General features: G+C 43.3%; 1 protein-coding gene across 4 annotated transcripts in view; it reads right to left on the bottom strand.

Moving 5' to 3' along the window:
• The window catches only part of KIF26B (kinesin family member 26B), a 299,877-nt gene that overhangs the window by 202,819 nt on the left and 76,611 nt on the right, over positions 1–20,447 (bottom strand). For 3 of the 4 annotated variants that reach the window (XM_081187996.1, XM_081187999.1, XM_081187998.1), the window contains one exon: positions 856–1,389. In XM_081187996.1, coding sequence (XP_081044122.1) covers positions 856–1,389 — 534 coding nt within the window. The remainder of the gene's footprint in view (positions 1–855; positions 1,390–20,447) is intronic. The other variant, XM_081187997.1, reaches the window with a different exon arrangement.

Raw genomic sequence — 20,447 nt, 5'->3', positions numbered from 1 at the left:
TGTCTAGCGGGTTTTTCGTCTTGCGAGGCATTCGTCTTGCGGGGCACCACTGTATATTAATACATCTACTTTATAGCTTCAGCAATTTCATTCCCTTCCCAACATAATAGATCCTATAATTATACCATACTCTCCAAAAGATACATAACGAACATATCTAGACACTAATTAATGGATTCTGCAGATATTTTGAACAGTGTGACCCATCTTTTTTTTTTAACGCCAATAAGACATCAGCAGTTCACGAATCTTCTCACAATAAAATTGCCCACGTATCTCATGCAGTATTATACTTCATTATCAACCATGCAAATGCAAGGGTATTCATCTTGGAAACCCCTACTCTGATTATTATTTACACGAGCCTTTTTCTACAATCATGTTCCTCCAATTTGCATCACCATAATTATTACAACCAGGATTTCTCTTCATTATTACTACTGCTACAAACGGGATTTCTAATACGGAAGAATGCCTCTGAACTTTCGACTTCTATACTATTATTAATGAGTCTCAACAGTCCATGTTTATTAACCTTCCAGCCATAAAGCAATACCCTGTTCTGGCTTTTTCAGGACAAGTAGGCCTGTTGAAGCACATGGTCCTTTGGCATGATTTGCAGTGTTAATTTTCTGAACCACAGGATGGTTATCAGAGATAAAGGCTGTAGAAATACGGCTGTATGTTATGAGAGATTGGGGAGGAGGGGCTGACTTCCTGTTTTTACAAATGAGGTAAATTACGGCTTGTTCAATAATATGATTGTGTTGATACAACTTCTTAATATGTATTACTCAAATTCACAAAGTATTCTAGAGATCTTATTGGGGGGGTGTCCTTTCTAACGCTACTTACTTGATAGGGATACAGAGTAACGCCATTTGTTCTCGACAAGGACCAGGTGCCGTCTAGGTACTGATGAGCCTGGATAGCCACAGAATTCAGGATGTTACCATTGCTGGGGCTGGTGGCCATCTGTACACTGACCTTTGCCTGATGTCCCAAGGAACCATTTTTCTTCTCTATCCCATTAACGATCCCTATGTTGTTCTGTTTCCCGCTGAGTTTGTTAGGCAGAAAGCCAGCATAATTGGATGTAGCATAAGGAGCAGACATGTAGGCCCAGTCCCTGGGCTGCAGGCTGCCCATATGTCGCGAGCCCACCAAGGTGGGGATGTTGGGGAGAGGAGGAGGGGAGCCGGGAGAAGCATCGCAATGTTCAGTGTTGGCAGCCTGTTCGAGGGTCAGCACCATCTGAATCGCTTCCTGCTTCAGCTGGTTCAAGTGAGTGGCACACACGTCGCACCGGTTGTCTCTTTCGTTCCATGCCTTCCGGGTGGTGTTGGGCACCTGCAGCTTGTCGTGAATCGCAGAAGAGAAAGCCGGGTCCTAACAATAAGAGAGAATGAGGGGAGAAGTAGACAATTAAAATTGGATGATAGGGAAAAAATTAAATCCAAATTCTACCACTGGTTGTTATTAATTCATTTTATTAACAAGTGAAAAAGAATTAGGATATAAAAATCCACATGCTTCTGCTGGATCTTAATTAGCAGTCGTATTTTTGAATACCACTGAGACGTTCATTTGGGAGTTGACTCATGAAGATCTTTCCCATTTGCATTTTCAAACTGCGCTAAAATTACCCATAAGATTACTTCAACTTCACACACAAAAAAAGAAATTATTTATTCTGAGCAGGGATTGGGAACTGGAGGTCCTCCAGATGTTATTGGGCTTCAGTTCATATCATCCCTAACAATTGGTCAAGTTGGCTAGCTTCCAACAACAACTGGAGAGGTACTTTGTTCATTAGTTGTGTCCACTGATCAAACCAAGCATACAATGCTGCCCATTAAGAGTCTTTTAATATTGAATTTCATAATATAGTGCAAACTTAATGGGCTTCTTCAAAAAGAAGGGTAGTACATCAATCAATCAATCAATTTATCAATAAAATTATCCATTATTTACCTTTTTAAGAAATCCATTTTCTACCACCAAAATAATCAAGTACAGTGATACCTCTGGTTACAGACACTTCAGGTTACAGACTCCGCTAACCCAGAAATAGTACCTTGGGTTAAGAACTTTGCTTCAGGATGAGAACAGAAATTGAGAGGCAGCAGCACGGCAGCAACAGGAGGCCCCAGTAGCTAAAGTGGTACCTCAGGTTAAGAAAAGTTTCAGGTTAAGAACGGACCTCCAGAACGAATTAAGTTCTTAACCCGTGGTACCACTGTATTGCTGGTAATACTAGATAATCAAGACTGCCCTTGGATAGGGCAGTCTAGCCAGACTAGCCAAAAAACAAACAAAAAACTGGCTTCCATCTCATGGCCCATTTTTCTTTTTGGAAGCTATGTGAGTGACCATCCTAAAGGAGACCCAAATCTTAGCTTTCAAAATATCTAGTCCACCACCTGCTCTACAGTAGGATTTTGCATACATGAAACCTTGTGTACTTCACACAATGAACCCCATCACACAGGGTCCTGCACACACAATTAACTCTAAGGTAAAGGTAAAGGGACCCCTGACCATTAGGTCCAGTCGTGACCGACTCTGGGGGTGCGTCGCTCATCTCGCTTTATTGGCCGAGGGAGCCAGCGTACAGCTTCCGGGTCATGTGGCCAACATGACTAAACTACTTCTGGCAAACCAGAGGAGCGCATGGAAACACCGTTTACCTTCCCACCGGAGCGGTACCTATTTATCTACTTCCACTTTGACGTGCTTTCAAACTGCTAGGTTGGCAGGAGCAGGGACTGAGCAACAGGAGCTCACCCTGTCACGGGGATTCGAACCGCCAACCTTCTGATCGGCAAGCCCTAGGCTCTGTGGTTTAACCCACAGCGCCACCCCAGATGAATATGTGATAAACGGAGCAGGAATGCAAGAAATACCAGTACAAGTACAAATCAAGACATGATATAGTGAGACAAAGGCTGCATTCTGACATCATGCTTACCCATAGTTTAGTATGATAACAATTAGACTAGGTGAACCTTGGGCTTACATGCTTCTTCCCACCCCGTCCCTTCTCCATCTTGTCAGTGAGGAGAGCAGAAGCTTAGGTTTCTGGAGTCAGTAAACCACAGTTTAGCATTACACCAAAACCCTAAACTGTGATGTGAAAGGATTCTGACAAATGCTTGCATTCTCTGCTTGACTCAGCAGCTAAGCTGACAAAACAGTTGAGGGTTGAAAGCTAAAGTGTTTGCAGTATCTAAGAGCATTCTCTCTGGGTCTCAGAAGAAGATGGAGGGGGTGGGCAGGAGCAACTGAGGAAAAGTGCAGACAAGAGGTCAAAGATGGTTTAGAGACGAAGGAGAGAGAGATCTACAACACGAGGAGATGGAATTTGGGCTGCCTCAGCAGAGAACTCTGTGCATATAAAACAAAACAGAGTGGAGTCCTATTATGAAAGTGGGAAATGGAACGTTTTGAGTATGTTCTCCACCATGAAGAGCTATGAGTACAAAAGACCTGCTGAGGTTCTGAAGACTCCTAGACCCAGAGGCAGTGATGGAGCTAGTATGTGGCTCATCTTAATGATGGTTTATTGAAAGAAGTCAGCTTCACTAAACATAGTTTGAAATTGGCTTGTTTGAAACAAACCATAGCTAAGTGCTGGCTGGGGCTGATGGGTGTTTTAGCCCAAAAAATGCAGAAGGCACCAGGTTAGGGAAGGCTGCTATTGCATTTCCATGAAAGCTAAGTATCTCTACACCATCTCAAGAAGAGCTTATGCCTTTTGGCTGTTGCTTTAAGACACTTAAGAAAATGTTTCTCTTTTAAGAATATCAACTTGTTTGTTGAATGAGATCACAACCAATCCAGTGCAGTATTGTGTTTTCAACAGCAACCAGACAGATGCTTCTGGAAACTTCTGAATAACAGTGGTGGTCACTTCCTGTAGTTCTCCCAGGAAACCTCTATATTTTTGATGAATATGATTTTCTTAGAGGAAAGAAAAGACAGGACCCTGAACCAACAGCCAAAGCAAACAGATTCCACAATGCTAATGTTTGTTTGCTGGGAGGAAAATGTGCAGCAGGTCTTAGGAAGGAGGGGGAAAGGAGGATTCACTGTTGGGAGGCTGTATTAATTACACTACATCTTTATTATATGCTAAACCATTTTTATTTTCACTGTTTAAATACCATGAACAGCTACTCAGCATGCTGTGATTAATTGATTAATAAATCATGATACCTCTTTATGCAAAGTGGCTGAAGTGAAGTTCTGTCAACAGATGCCCAAGAGGGGCATCCCTAGGAAATGAAGCTCTGGTGGGGACTTAAATGCATCAAGTCACAGGCTACTTCAGGCTGGCTAATTCAGTTCAGAAAATGCCTCACAGCCTACTGTTCAACACCATAATGCATCACTTCAAAGAAATATCACAGTCCAACCTATGGGTAGCCTCCAATAAAACTATATATGTCAGGGCTGCCTCAGGTCTCAGCTCACAAAAGACCAACGCCAGGTTCTTCTTATATACAAGGATGTTTATTGCAGTTCATTATTGCTTCCACAACCGAGGCGCGCAGCCCCGCGTCTCTTAGCCTAGACGTTTTAAGTCCCCTCTGAATCGGTCCCGCCCCTACACCAGCTTAAGAGGCTTGTGCTAGTCCACCTCTTCCTGTCTTTCCTTTTCCGCAGGGTCTTTCTGCCCCCCTGGGTTCCTTCCCTCCTGCTCTCTCCTGAAGCGGATTCCTCAGATGCCTGTTCCCCCCTCCTTCGTGCTTTGGGGCCAGGCTCCTCCTCCGAGCTCTCTCCATTTCCGCGCGCCTCCACATTTGAACTTGGCGCGCGTTCGCTACCCCTGACCTTCCTCTTGACACTTACACTACTCCCTGTACTACTCTCCGCCTCTTCCGGCAGGACGTCCTGCCCCGATCTCCTTCCCCTGTCTCCTGCCTGCTCCGCTCCGTGTGTCACACTGGGAACTCCACTCTCTTCACTTCGTTCCTGCTGGGAAGCCGGCCCCGATCTCCCACTCCCACTCGGGGTTTCCCTGCTGCTTCCCTGCTCCTGGCAGGTCCCCCCTGTGACCCCCCTTGGCCTGATTAGGGGCGCCCCCTTCTGGGAATCCTCCGATTCACTTGAGAGACTCATGGAAGACCTCAAGTCATTGTCATCCTCTTCCTCACAGTCCTGGGATTCTTCCCCATCGCTCTCCGTCTCCCCCCTCACCTGTGCCTCTGTCCCTGAACCCCTGACAATATAGCACAGGTGAACAAGCTCATTCATGAACAGGCACAAGGATCTGAAACATCTGTATTGATTAAGAACTGATAATATACCCTGTAAAGGTAAAGGTAAAGGACCCCTAGACAGTTAAGTCCAGTCAAAGGCGACTATGGGGTGTGGCACTCATCTTGCTTCAGGCCGAGGGAGCCAGTGTTTGTCCACAGACAGCTTTCCAGGTCATGTGGCCAGCAGGACTAAACTGCTTCTGGCACAATGGGACGGAAATGCCAGTTACCTTCCCACCTCAGCAGTACCTATTTATCTACTTGCACTGCCTGAAAGAGAATATCCACTCCCATCATTCAGCCCAGATGTGGAGGTCCAGCTCTGAGGGCCTTCTGGTGGTTCCCTCACTGTGAGAAGTGAAGTTACAGGGAACCAGGAAGAGGGCCTTTTTGGTAGTGGCACCCAACCTGTGAAATGCCTTCTCAGCAGATGTCAAACAGATAAACAACTACGCTTTCTTATTATTATTACTACTACTACTTCAGAGTTACATACCTAATCTGTCCAGTAACACTGATAAGGAAATCACCAGATTCAGCATCTCGGGAATCAGCTCTTTCCTCACTAATGGAACTACATTCCTTAACATCCTTGGTACACAATACAAATGGGGGATATAAGGATTCCACCCTACCAATTCCAGTGTGCACCAGCCACTGCTGGTTCCCAATATAAATAAGAGGCACGTCATGTTTTCAGTCCATTCATACACGTGCTCAGAAAGACACAGAGGAGCTCTGAGCTTTTCTCCACAGCACCCCAAGGAGGTTGCTAGAATTGCAGTAAGACTAAGACCCTGCCTTCTGTATAATTTGTTTTCTACCTGCTTGATTGGTCAGGGCTGTCAACCCTCTGCCAGTTCTCCTGCTTCAGCTCCTGAATACAACAGGCCTGGTGTTGTTCTTTGAAACTTAACCACTCTCTGGCAAAGGGCTTCACTTGGGAGTAGGTACATCTTATATTCATCTCCAAACACGGTTCAGCATGAAAGATCCCAGACACTATTATAAATAAATCTTAGGAAAGGAAAGCTTTTTCTGAAGTATGCCCAGCATCTACGAACTGTAGCAGTTTCAGCAAGGGTTGCGCACTAGGAACCTTAGCTGTGTATCAACATTGAAACGAACTTCATTTTCTTCTCAGATGTCATCTAACAGTACATATCTTGGTAGATGACCTCCAAAGGGTACACAGAGCCTTACATTCTGCAACACCAAGCCAGGCAGGTGCATTACATCTAATGCACCCTGACAATGCAATTACAGTTGGCACCACCAGCAGTGGATAGCAGCTGCCCCAGATACAGTCAAGGAGCTCCACACACATTTCCAACGCAATATGTGCATATAGATCTTCTCAGTCCCTCATTTCACTAATCATGGGCTTAAGTTATGTAAGTCTGCTGTCACTCTTGAAAGATATAAAGATAAGCAGTGAAATCGTATGAAAAAACCACCCATCAGGAAGAGAACAGCAGGGAGAGTATAGGCCCAGCTTCACAAACGTATCTAAAGTGATCCTATGATCTGGATCACCAGTTGCCCAATAAATATACAGGCAACTCCCCATTTATGTGGGGATTACGTTCTGAGGCACTGTGTGTTTAAGTGAAATGGCATATATTGGGAACACCATTGAATAAACCTGCAAACACCACAATCACTCCTTCCAAACTTCCTTGCTCAAAGTCCAACTCTCCACAGGCCTCAAAGGTCAGTGCAAAAGCTCCTAGGACTGCACTTGCAAAGGCTCATGGGATTGCTAGATGCTGTTTTTGCACCATTTTTGCTGTTTTGCAGTGTTTGCAGGCTTATTCAATGGTGTTTTGCACTTTTTTTGTCCCCTTTTGGTGCCACTTCTGGGTTCACGGTGATTCGAGCATGTGCAGTTGTGCATGCCTTGAATGCACAGAAACGGGGAGTTTCCCGTACCCCCATTTGAAGTTTTCAAAATGTAATGAGTGATCTGCGTCTTGTTGAGGAAACAATAGTTCCCTTCATGAACATTACAAAACCAGCTTCAAGTTAGCCTTACCATTACTGATAAAAAACAGTTTCAAAGAAACAAAACTCAGGCTACAAATGAGATACGGTGAACATTAATCAGAATGGGATAGCATACAAGGGTCTCCTGGAAACATGGCTTCTGGGAGTGGACAGAAGTGGAAAAATTTGTGTATAAGAAAACTCAAACTTTATCCTTGGCAGAAATGTTAAGAGATCATGCCAGGAAAAGTTACTGAAACTGGAATGGGCATCATATATTACAGACGGTATGGAGGAAGTTAGATCACTATTATGTGCATCAAAGCTCCAGAAACAGATTGCCGGAATAGCATAACTGCTATGTTTTGGCATCAGTACACTTTCTGTATGAGTTCCAGGGGGCATGTTGGTGGGCTTAATGAGCAGCAAGTTATTAGTCCCACAGGTGTGTATAAACCAGCATAAGGACTTCAAGCTATGTACAGTTTGGGTTCCATAGCATACGCAACAGGAGGATGCTAAGTTATGCACACTATTTGAGCTTCTTAGGCTTTAAAACTCAGCAGGAAATGTAACAGAAATAGGTCTGCTTGTGAGACTTCATGTCGACTTGAAAAGTCCACGGCATTTTGGCATCCATTTCCAAAGTGCCAGCTGGGGAGAGGAGCTCAAAACCGAGATAATTATTCAAGGTTATAACCATATGCTTCTTTCAAACAAAAGGAGATTTGATTCAGTTTCAAACAAAAAGTTGAGAAGGAAGCTACTGAAAGTGAATTTAACCATTCAGTGCAACATAAGCTCAGAATCAGGGATATAAGCTAGAACCATAAGAAAAAGAAGGAATTCCAGAATGAATAGGAGTCGCAAAAACAATTGTACCGCAAATGTCTAAGTTAAAAAGGGTTAAGCAGGTGGTGAGCTATATATTGTCCATACAGCTAGGATATGTGAAACATGCCAGCCCTACTGCTGCCTTGTTCTTCTTTTCCTTACCCCATTTGCTTGTGTCATCCACCTGCTGTGTCTTATCACTGAATGAGACTGAAGCCCTTTTCCATTCATTTTGCCCAGCATACAGTAAAATGGAGAGCTGATCCTTGCCAGGGGTTTTAGGTCGGGTGGCCTCTTTTACAGTGACTAAAATTAAGAAATGCATCTATGAAAGCGAGGGATAAAACACACATGTATATAAAATCTGCATCTGATAATCTATAGATGCAAATTTAGAATTACTATAATTTAATAGAAACACAATGCATTTCAGTGGGGAAGAATGTGATCAAATGAACATTGCCAGCTCAGTTTGCCGTCCAGGTGTTAAACATTGATGGGCACTTAAAAGGCCCCTGAAATCCCTTCTTATGCTTCCTGACCTTTAAGCCAAACTCGAAACAGGCAGTCCTTCAAATACAGGGCTATCCCCTGATAACCCTCCAGAGAGAGGACCGACCTCTGTGACATAGTACTAATGGCCCCTGTAATTTTAGGCATTCTTTCAGTATGTAGAGTCTACATTGTAAACCATCCTACCTCTCCTTGCCACTCCAACTGCAGTATACTAACAATATGCTGGGCTGAACCACGGAGCAGTTCACCCAAGAGGTCTAAGCTGCAGCAATAGCCTCCCAGCAGCAGCACGGCTGTCACTCACCAAAAGTGGGAGGGGGAGAAGCAAAGGGGTGGTGAGGTCAGGGTTGCATGCTGGCACCAGCAGAGCCAATCTGCTGCTCCCACCGGTGCACCCAGACAGCCCTGACCTCACCACCTTGCCTCCACCTTGCTTCTCCCCTTCCTCCTAATGGCGTAGCACGGGGGGGGGCAGAAGGGTGGTGGCCCCAGGCACAAAATTCTGAGCAGGGCGCAACCAAGCAAAGTGACACCTGCCCGTGCCCTGCTCCTGGGCCAGCCGATGAGTTTGAGCTGGGCTCGCCCTTCCCTCCACACGCAGTGCCACCCCAGCTGCCCCATCCACCAAGGGCACAACACTTGACCCGCCCCAGGCACCAGCAACTCACACTATGCAACTGCTTCCCCCTTCAGGTGAGTTGCAGCCGTGCTGCTGCCAGGAGGATATTACTGCAGCTTAGACCCATTGGGCTTCCAACATACTGCTAGGAAGTTGCACAGAATAAGCAGTGGGAGTGGCAAGGAGAGTTAGGGTGCCCAAGCAGGGGCAACCAATGGGGTGTCCCCCAGAGGGAATGCAACTCTCATCAGCCCAAGACAGCGTGGCCAATAGTCAGGGTAGGCAAGAAGTTGTACTCCCAACATCTGGAGAGTACCACTTTGTCTCCTCCTGCCCTATAGATTCATATGCTCCTGGCAAATTGTCAAGCCATAATTTGCTGGACTATTGATCTTCAATGTAGTCACTGTCCTGGCTTTGCATTGTTGGCTTTTACTGATGGTTTATTCAATATGTTTCACTGCTTCCTGTATTTTATTTTATGTTTTAAGTGTTTTATAGTGGTGGTTTTTTTAAAATCTGATTTCTGCTTTGAAATCTTTGAATGGAAAAGTGGCCTAGAAAGACATATGTATGTAAATAAATAAGTAAATACAGTATGCTGGTGGGCAACTGAATAAGTGAAAAGTAAGACAATAGATGCTATATATTTTCAAGGATAGCTGAGCCATGGAAATTAACTCCCACTTGGAGTCATGCTGTGTAGGAGCTCATCTCCTTCAACAGAGAAGGTAGCAAGGACCTGTGTTAGGTGATCAATCAGTCATACCAAGCGTTGGGAAAGGTGGAAGAAGAACAGAGATCAAGGGCTTCACATCTTTGCCCTGACAGAAATGTAACTTCCAGACCTTCACTTGCAGCAGGGGGTAAGAAAACTAATTAAGAAACACTGATGGGAACTGATGCAGTTTCTTCGATAGAAGCCACAAGGGCCGTTTTCTTTTTGCCATTCTAAGGAATTTTGTTTTGTGCCTCTAGCTTGCTAGCACAGAAGCTACTTTGTTTAAGCAATGCCTTTGCCATATTTTCAGAGGACAGGGTAGAAAAATTCACAGCTTTATTTCTTGATTGTGGTGGTGGAAACCGTGTGTAATCTGAGTGCATGTACATTCCATACATCTGGGCCAACTTCCAGGTGATGTTGTTTCTTAACCTAAGGACACACACTCTTCTCTAAAACTAGGTTAACTGCCACGGAGACTTGCCACCTTTGCCAGTCTTTGGATCTGACTGCTGAAAAAACTGGTGCTCCCAACTGTGAAACTGACACCGTTTCTGTTGAAATAACAGAATGCTCGAATAAACTGAAATCTGTGGGAGTCCTGAGCAAACAGAGCCTGTGGTTTTAACGCGGTGAATACAAATGAGCAAAACTGCTACCAGCAACAGTTACAAATTACCTTTCTTCCCAAGCAAAAAGCTGGAAAGGTGACTAAATATTCTCAAATTTTGCAGTTCGGGTTTGCTTCACCCAACACAAAAAGCTACACTGATGTCATGATACCTTTTGTCTTACAGGGCACCACCAAACTCACACAAACAGGATCATTGCAGCTATCATATAATAAATATATTGCTTGCTTAAAATTTGTGTCATGTGCCAGCTATTCTCTTACATACAATTTCAGATCTGTTTTTGCTAGCGAGTGAAACCTCAGAACGGGGCTGAAGCCAATCACAGCTCCTCACAAGTGCCTCTTCATGATACATGTGTATTGAAAACATGCATTTTGTCACATTCAAACATTGCATTCTTAGATGTAAAAAAAGTAATATATGTGGAATGCCCAATAGACAGGGCCATTTTTTATCTAATTCAAGCAGTATCTATTAGGAAGAAAGTTTGCTTACCTTGAGCTTGTCACATAATCTGGTTATACAAATCCCCCCACCCCCATCTTGCAACAGGAAAGGGAAGAAAGTTCTGTTGTTTTTTTTAAATGGTCTGTTTTTTAAATGGTCTTCCCTTATCTGAGTTTCAAATACCATAAACTACTATCACATTTGCCTTGGATTCATCTCCAATTAATTCACTTTCACCTATTTTGCTGATTTATAACCCCACTCAGCCCCCAGATCAGAATAGGAGGTTGAGTTTGGTGTCATTAATAAACTGATGATACTACCCAGAATTCCATCTAGATGTTAAATAGCAAGGGTGATATAATTAAACTTTGTGGTACACCACAGGGTAATTGACATATTCTCATTATAGTTAGAATATTAAATGCAGTGCATTGAGGAGAAAATAAATTAGGTTTCTTGCTTGCTTAAGGCTTGTTCTAAGGATGTGACAACTGCACACATCTGGCCCCCAGGTGTTTGCATTATTGTTTCAAAAGTGAAATCTAACTGTAGCTAGATTTCTAACTGAGCTGGGGGGAAATAAAAGGTTGTCAAGGAAGAAGCATGGAGTACAGTCATAGAGTTTTATCTTATGCCCATATTCTGATATAGAGAGTCTGTGAGATTCACTGGATAGATTCACTGGATAGAAGACTGGATAGAGATACAGCCAACACCTCTTTAGGGAAGTTTTTAATGACTGATGTTTTAATGTATTTTGTTGGAAGCCACCCAGAGTGGCTGGGGAAACCCAGCCAGATGGGTAGGGTGTGTGTGTGTGTGTGTGTGTGTGTGTGTGTGTGTGTGTGTGTATGTATAAATAAATTACTACAACTACTACTACTGGAGCAGACTGCCACGCACACAATGGGACTACCCCCTCCTCTCCTCTCCTCTCCTCCTCCATTTATCATCAACATCTGTTCTCCACCCTCTGTAAAACATTCTGAGGGTGCACAAGGCGGTTACAAAAAGGAGAGGAGGGAGAAGTCCCACTGTGCAAGTGAAGATCTGTTGCACAAGCAGAACAGCAGTGTTGGGTATGGTCCTTACATGGAAGCCAAGACTTCCCAAATTCCCCTTGCTCATGAAAATCAGTGAGTGACCTTGGGCAAATAACTCTCTCTCTCAGCCCAACCTCTCAAGATCACCCAGAAAATAAAATTTTAGCTATCATGGATGTGGAGGCCCTTTAAACCTGTATATTCAATTAACATGGACTACAAGCTACCAGAAATATCATCCCTGGTGATACACACTGCACATCTAGTTACCAACCTCTGCCACTCTGTATTTACTCTCAATTACTTCAGCTTTGGAAAGATCAATGGCACTGTAATTGGTGTTTGCATAGTTCCATGTGCCAATGTTTTCATGTCTGACTTAGAACAATGTTCTCAGCTCTTGCCTCCAAAATCTCCCCTCTGCCTGAGATACATTATCATCTGAACCCATGAGCAGGAAGCACTTGAGAAATTCTACCAGGATCTCTAGACCAATCCACACAGCAGGTTCACTTCCTGGATACTATTGTGCAATAATGGACATATAAGCATTATTTTATGTCAGAAACATACTGATTGCGACACACATACTGACGTGCTTTGAGTTTCAATTGAGAACACTCCAAAAAAACAACCACTTTCTACAACCAAGCACTGCAATGCAAACACATTTGTTTGGACGGAGACTCAAGATGTGTGGATTTGACTACAATATCCACCCAGTGCAATGAATAACAGGTCAAGAGAGACAGGCTAGTACTCAAGAGTAATCTACTACGGAACAGATCTTGATGAGAAATTGACAAACACACTTTGTTGCCACCTAATAACTCCCCACTATCATCAGTGATCTACAACTCATCTTGAACAATGATACTTTCCTCTTACGGGCCTTGGGTGGTAGGCCAATCCTTGCTTACAGAGAGTCCCTAAATCAAAACAGTTATGTACCACCACCAACAGGCCATACAAGGACCAGATGCTGCAATGAACACAGATGCCAACTCTGCCCCATCTCTACAGAGCCAACACTGTTACAGGACGTAATAAACTCAGTCACAACATAAGAGATTCATTCACCTGTTCATCATCCAACGTGATAGATGTTACCATCTGTCAGCAATGCCCTTCTGTGTTCTACATAAGCCAAGACAGGCCATTCTCTAGGCAAAAGAATAAACGAATACAAATCTGACACCAGAAAGGGCAATGTTCAGAAGCCACTGAGAGAACAGTTCAATCTTGCAGGACACTCTCTGCTGCTAACCTTAAAAATAGCCATTCTTGAACAAAGAAGTCTCCAAGGGAGACTCCAGCACAAAGCAGCTGAAATACACCAAGAGGCAAATTTGAGGCCTGAATTCAGATAACAGGTTGTTCTTTTTTTAGCCTATTACAGGTGTTAATTAGCTCCCCAAACAGTAACTTTAATATAAAAAAACTAACCTCACAAAAATCTGACACCACAAAATTTCACACCAAGATCCTTTAATTAATTATCTGTCCTTTTTGAGGCTCGCCATAAACAAAAAGCTAAAGTTGTAAAATAAACATCTTTTTGTCAGGTGTGTTTTAGATCACAATGTAAAGTTCTATGACTTATTCTATTCAAATAATACAACAGTGACACAGCAGGCGGCTGTAACTTCTGGCATCTCATACCAATCTGGGCCGATGTTTGTTTTCTAAGAAAATGGAATAGTGTCATTGTTAACGACCAGCAGGTGTCAAAATGTGGAGGTGATAAAAAAAATGTAGGCAATAATGATGTCTTTCTCTGACAATGGCCTGAATCCATTATAGTCACATAGACACGACATTCCAGAAGGAAGAAATATTAGGAAATGATGGGCCCTTCGAAAAGTTACAACTGCATCTTTGGCATTAACACAACTGTCCCACTCTTCTTATACTATGGAGAAGCAGTTTGCTCCACAGGAGGCAGTGATGCCCACCAACTTGGATGCCTGTAAAAGAGGACTCAACATGGAGGATCAGGCTATCCACAGCTACTAGCCATGCCTGGTCAGGTTTAACGTCCACTGTCGGAGATATTATGCCTTTGAACAGCAGTTGCTGGGAATCACAGGTGGGCAGAGGACTGCTGCACTTTGATCCTGTTTGCATGCTTCTCCCAGACTTTTGACTGGCCACCTTGGGAACAGGATGCTGGACCAGTTTTGGGCCACTGGCCTAATTTAGAAGTCTCTTCTCATGTTCTTAGCTATAGCTGTTGGCCTATTACTTTTTTCTTTCCTTTTTTAATAATCCCACAGACCTTGTACAGACTAAAACATCTCACTGCTTTCTGCAAAGTTATTTCATGCTTTCCTACTGAGCATTCTTTTATGATAAATTCAGCCAGAACCCAACTTCCAAAGATAAACTCAAAAAAGAAAACCTGGTGGGAATTTTTAAGGCAATTGGAGCTTGAGAAGGCTACCACATAGAAATTCAGGAAAAGATTTCTACCCATGGAGAAGAAACAAGACTGAGAAGAACCCATAACTATAATCTAATGCCACTATCATAACTCCATCTAATACCAAACTAGTGCGGTCCAGCACCTATGTTTGGAAGAAACCTGGAAGCACCCAAAAACAAGGCAATGGTTTCTGCATACTAGGAGGACAAAGAAGTTTATTTGCAACTCAAAAGAAAGGGGCTTTTAACTATATATCCAAAACCAGCCAAAGTACGACCCTAGCTCAATGTCTCTGTGGATATGCAGGGTATGTTGACAGCTGGTTCACATAACATTTAGAGAGTCGGTTTTTAAAAAGAAAAAGAAAGAAAGAAAGAATAGATGGTGGTGAAGAGAATTAGTCTGCTTGAGCCAATTAAGTTAACACCTTATACTATGCTTGATGAAGGATTAGTGCCATAGCACTTTTCAGTAGAAACCATATTATTTTCATCTAATCACTTGGCTCCTTTTCATTTAGCATTCTAGTGCTACACTTGTATATATCTAATCAAGCATCTAACATTTTTCACGCTATCATTAACTCAATTTGTAATAGGAACTATAATTATAACTTTAATGATAGTGCTGGCCAAAGGAATTTAAATGTGAAATTATGTAATTCTCGTGTGTGTGTGTGTGTGTGTGTGTGTGCGCGCGCGCGCGCGCGCTGATATATTGCACTGCATTGCAGTATGCTGTAAATATTTTAAGGGGAAGTAATAAGAAATAACAATTCTGTAGTCTAGGACATTTAATACATTGGAATGGTTTGCATGTAACACCAAACTATGTTTTGGCCAGCAAAACAAGTCAAGTTCATCAACCATAGTTTAAGGTCCCGTCCCCCCCTCTTAAACTAGGGATAGCAAACATCATGCCCTCCAGATACTTTTGAATTCTATATTCTATCATCCCAGACCATTAGTCATGCCGGCTCACGCTGATGGGAGATGGAATACAACAACATCTGGAGGTTATCACATTGGCTAAAACATAGTTAACATGAACCACGGTTTGTCTGGGTTTCTACATAATGAGTAACAGCAGTTAGTTGAAAATGGAAACAAATGCTTCTGATCTCACCTCATAGCCATGCTAGAAGAGATGGGAAGGGAGAGCTCACAAGCCAAATTTCATGCCTGTACAGCCAAATATCTGATTGCAATAATTACATGGCAGCACACTTGGGCTTCAAGGAGTCAGAGCCTGTACCAGCTCCTTGACAAACGTACTTGTATAAAACACATATTGCAAAGATTTGTTTCACAGCTTACATGTATAAGTATATACACTGAACATCTTAGATGCATATATGGGTCCTGATGCATTGATTAAAAGAATCAGTGCAACTCAAAGAGGTGTTGTGATTGAACAAGAGTGCAAGTGAGATTTTAACATCTCTTGAAATATTTTACATTTCCTAATAGCAAGCCACATTGTTGGTGCTGGTTCAACAATGGCAAATCCAAGCACGCAAATAGCTGTGGCTGCCCCATTCTTCAAAAGCGGAACACAAGGGTGCGTCAATTGTTAGAACAGTAACTTAACATATGCCTAGCCATGTATTGTAGAGCTCTGTCAATGCCTTAAAAACTTGTAACCTGTTGGGATGCTGTACTGATTTATTTAGTAAAATGTTTAAACATAACAACTGTGGTGAGACTTCAAGTTCCAAGCCTGACAGTGGGAGCCAAGACATAGAGAGATCGACATTAAAGAATGGGGGGGGGGGGGATGATTCTGTATATCAGAGAACAGCAGACTTCAAGTTTGTAGGGTCTAGTTTATGTTCTACATAAATCCCAAGATCCACCAGTTAAGAGTCAGCTGCAATGGGCAATTAAGAACATGGTGCCTCTGAACAGCTGTTGAGTACTGAAATTTGTTTTGAGCTTCGTTCACAATCCTTGTAACCCAAAATGCATTTGTAACTACTTCAAACTTACTTCATTTCAACAGTGCTCTAATTAGGAGGGGAGTCCTGTTGTTAAACAACCGGGAATCAGAAACCTTTGCTGGTCTATTGCAATTCCCCCAGAGATCTATGAATAGATCCTGATCATCTTCTGCCCACCCACTGCTGTAGATGCCAGAAATAGATGCCCAGATTCCAGTAGTAATACTACTCAAAACAATGCTATATAAACATATAAGTTATTACATTATTGACACCCTGGTCTGCTAGTAAAAGCATTATGTGACAAACCTCATCAAGGAAAATCCATCTAATGTGCCTTCCAATGGCTTACCAGCGGACCAGATGCAATAGACCAGATGCACGCATCAGCATTGGTGACCACATGATTAAAGTGGTAGATGATTTTGTCTACCTGGGCTCTACCATAATCAGCAAGCTTTCCATTGATGCTGAGTTGGACAAGCGTATTGGAAAGGCAGCTACAGCAGTAGTTCGCCTCTCCAAAAGGGTATGGGAGACTGTGATGCTAATGGCTAAAGCACACTGCTTTATGGTGGTCAGATGTGGGCAACTTAAAAATGCCAGGAGAGACACCTTAATGCCTTCCATATGAGCTGCATCGGGAAGATTTGGGGCATAAAAAATGTCCTCTCCTAAGCTCACATTCCCAGCATGTCTGCACTCCTTTCTCAGTGATGTCTACGTTGGCTGGGTCATGTCCACAGAATGGAATATGGCAGGACCCTCAAGGATGTGCTCTGTGGGGAGCTGGCTTTCGGTACCATGCCTGTTGGCATACCAATTCTGCATTATGAGATGTCGGCAAACATGACCCGAAGGCTGGCAACCCTGATATGCGGGAATCCCTTGCAGATGATCAGACTTGGAGACAGACAGTCAGGTCTTGTGTCCACATCAGTGACCAGAGGAGGATTAACCTCTTGGAGGAGTGCAGAAAGAAGAAACACTATGGTACACCTGCATCAGGAGAACTGGACACCTTCATCTGCCCCAGCTGCAACAAAACATGTCTATCCCATATCGGTCTCTACAGTCACAGCAGTTGCTGTAACTCTCCAACATTTTCACCACCCCTGAAGGCGCACTCTTCCATGGTCTCCCGAGACAGACAAATGGCAGCCTAACCTGTACATTTAATCATGGTGGGCTAGAGGAAATTTCCTGTGCCTTGACAAGCTAGTGACTGGTACAGAAGCCATCTCTTCTGTTCCACCTGGTCACCACACTTTCCCCAGTCTTTAATGACCCTTTGCTACAGCACAGCAAGACCACCCTTTTACTTCTTTGCTGTGAAGTTTGTGCCATGATTAGGCCCTCTTTGCAGAATATCAGGGTTGTTCTTTCTTTCAAGAGAAAGTCTGAAAGAGATGCTTATGCACTCAAATGCCTCTCACAGCATTTGCCCCTGATAACTAGTGATGGCCAAAGTATCCAATCCATTTGCTGCCTCATAAAAATTATTCCTTAGCCTATTTGACTAATTCAGGGCATGAAGGCTCGTAAGTGGTAAGCCTGACAGGACTGAAAGAGCCCATTCAGAGCCGAGAGCCTTTACCACTTCCCTCCCACTCACACAAAACACATCACACACACCAGATCCTTAATGCAGAGCACAGGGGAGAGACCCAGAATGAGCTCCTGTTACAAAACAACACACTCTCACTGGCCCTGTACTGCTTATCTTCAAGTGTGGGCTGAAAACATACCGTCACTCCAGCCCCAGCTCGACTCTGATTAAGTCAACTGCTGACAAGTCTGAATGGAGGAATGGCTTCTTGACTTGTGTGGTCCAAGGAAGACTAAGATTACAAATCTCTTCCAAAATATTCCCCAAGTGCCCCCACTCCCTGCTCCTGACAATTGGGGAGGGGGGGGAGAACAAGAAGAAAAGCTTTCAGTATAGCTGGTAATCTTACCCACCTAGGCCTCAAATCAAAATACACTCCTACTTGGGTTACAGAGTCAGCTGGAAAGTTCTCTAATCAAGTAAGGGCAGGGGGAGGAAGAGGAGTAGGAACGGGGGCTCAGAGAATAGACTCCCAACTATTTGTAAAGATCAAAATCTCCCATCACAATTCAACATTACAGTGCTGGCTATGTAACCAAGAGTCAAGGATTAAACGGAGGGTGGTGGTCTGGCACCTGAAATAAAAGTGCTCTTCGTGCTCCGGGTAGCCTTGGGCACTGCTACATCCCCATTTATTTCTCATTGATTAGACCTGCAAACACTTTCTTTTCCCCCTGAGCTTCTCTGCAATTAATCTAGCATTCTGAGGAAAGCAGTCCTCTTTAAATTCAAGTGGCAGCAGGTTATCCTCAGCTGACTTCCCTTGACAGTACTCAAATCAAACTTGGCACCCAGCATCCTCACTCGCAAAATCCCCTGAAATGAAGATAGATTTTGTGGCTAAAAATAATCACAAGAGCCAGGTGTCTTGTGAGACCATAGATAGATAGATAGATAGATAGATAGATAGATAGATAGATCTGATCATGTGCAATCTTTGTGTCTTGGCCAAGAAAAATCACTTCTTATTATGTGTATATTGATGGTAGATGGACTCGCATCTGTATTTACGTGTGTAGGCTGGCTTGGGCTGTAAGCAATGGCAGAGGATATTCTCAGTTAATATATACACTACCAATTTAAACAGGCTTTATAGTCATTCTCAAGACACTTGAACATTTTAGTTCTATGATGTGGACCTTGACACTCTCACTATGCTCCAGAGATGCTTCCAGGTGGATGATGATTGTTGGATGGGGGCTATGAATAACATAGTGTACAACTAAATGTTAAGCTTTAGTGATTCTGGTCATTACCACAAGTTTTCTAGACCCTTTAGCTCTCCAACTCACCACCCTCTCTAAGCATTTTTCAATGACTCACAGTTATTACTGTTCCCGGAGAACCAACTGGCCAAATCTCAGGACTGCCGCTGGAAGCTGGGGAGTGGGGTTGCCATGTTTCCTTGGGAAGCTAACACCACAGCAATATTTTTACCAGATCACAATCTCAAAATTCATGGTTAGGGAAAGTAAATGATTTTGTATTCATTATCCGAAATTGAGGGCAAATAAAATTCTGAAATAAAAACACGCGTTTCTATGTAGCGTTGTAGAAGTGTGTGTATTTTAAACTACATATTGAAACCTCCAGGCTGTTGTTTTAAATTGTGGTTAAATGTGCACAGATGGAACATTCACGTTGCATCATTTCCTAGAGAGGGTCTGAAATTTTTATTTTTTTCTGTTATATTTTCATTCTAAGTTTTAATACTCCATTGTGGACTAAACTCCATTCTGAATGGTAATTGTGTTAGCAGCATATTCTGAATATTGTTTGCCTGCCAAGCAAAAGCTACAGGCCCTTCTAGCCTCTCAGATTTTTGGATTAGGTCCCCAAGAACTCCTCCCCTAGAGTATTACAGTCATCAACAGGAAATAGGCTGCAGGCAGCAGCAGGGGGAAGGGGGAAGCACAAGAGACAGGTGGCCAGATTTAACTAACCTGTTACATTAGTGGAACTCCTGCTACCACAAAGGAGTTTTCCCACCCTTCCCTTTGTGTGCCCCCATGCCCCCCAATCTGCTCTGAAGAGTCAATAGAAACCCCAGAACAGTACATGGGGAAGGCAGGAAGAGATGGTTCTGTCAGGCACACAGAAATACTTGCACATGTGGACTCTGCAATCTTCACGTGAGGCCCTTCTTTGTGTGCCTCCTCCGTGAGAGGTCTAGAGGGTGACAACACAAGAACGGGCCTTTTCTGCAGTGGCTCCCCAGTTATGGAATGCTCTCCCTAGGGAGACTCACCTGGCACCTTCACTACCAATCTTTAGGTGCCAGGCAAAAATGTTCAAAGAGAAAATTGTCTCTCTTCAACCAGACATTCGGCTAATATTCTACAGCTTTCTCAATGTGTTTGTGGAGTGGGGTTATTAATTTGCTTTCGTTTTATGTACAGTGGAACC

The sequence above is a fragment of the Podarcis bocagei genome, assembly GCF_964188305.1.
Source record: "Podarcis bocagei genome assembly, chromosome: 3".
In the NCBI taxonomy this organism is placed as follows: domain Eukaryota; kingdom Metazoa; phylum Chordata; class Lepidosauria; order Squamata; family Lacertidae; genus Podarcis; species Podarcis bocagei.
Note: the sequence above shows the minus strand (reverse complement) of the source record. Positions and strands in the feature narration are given on the sequence as shown.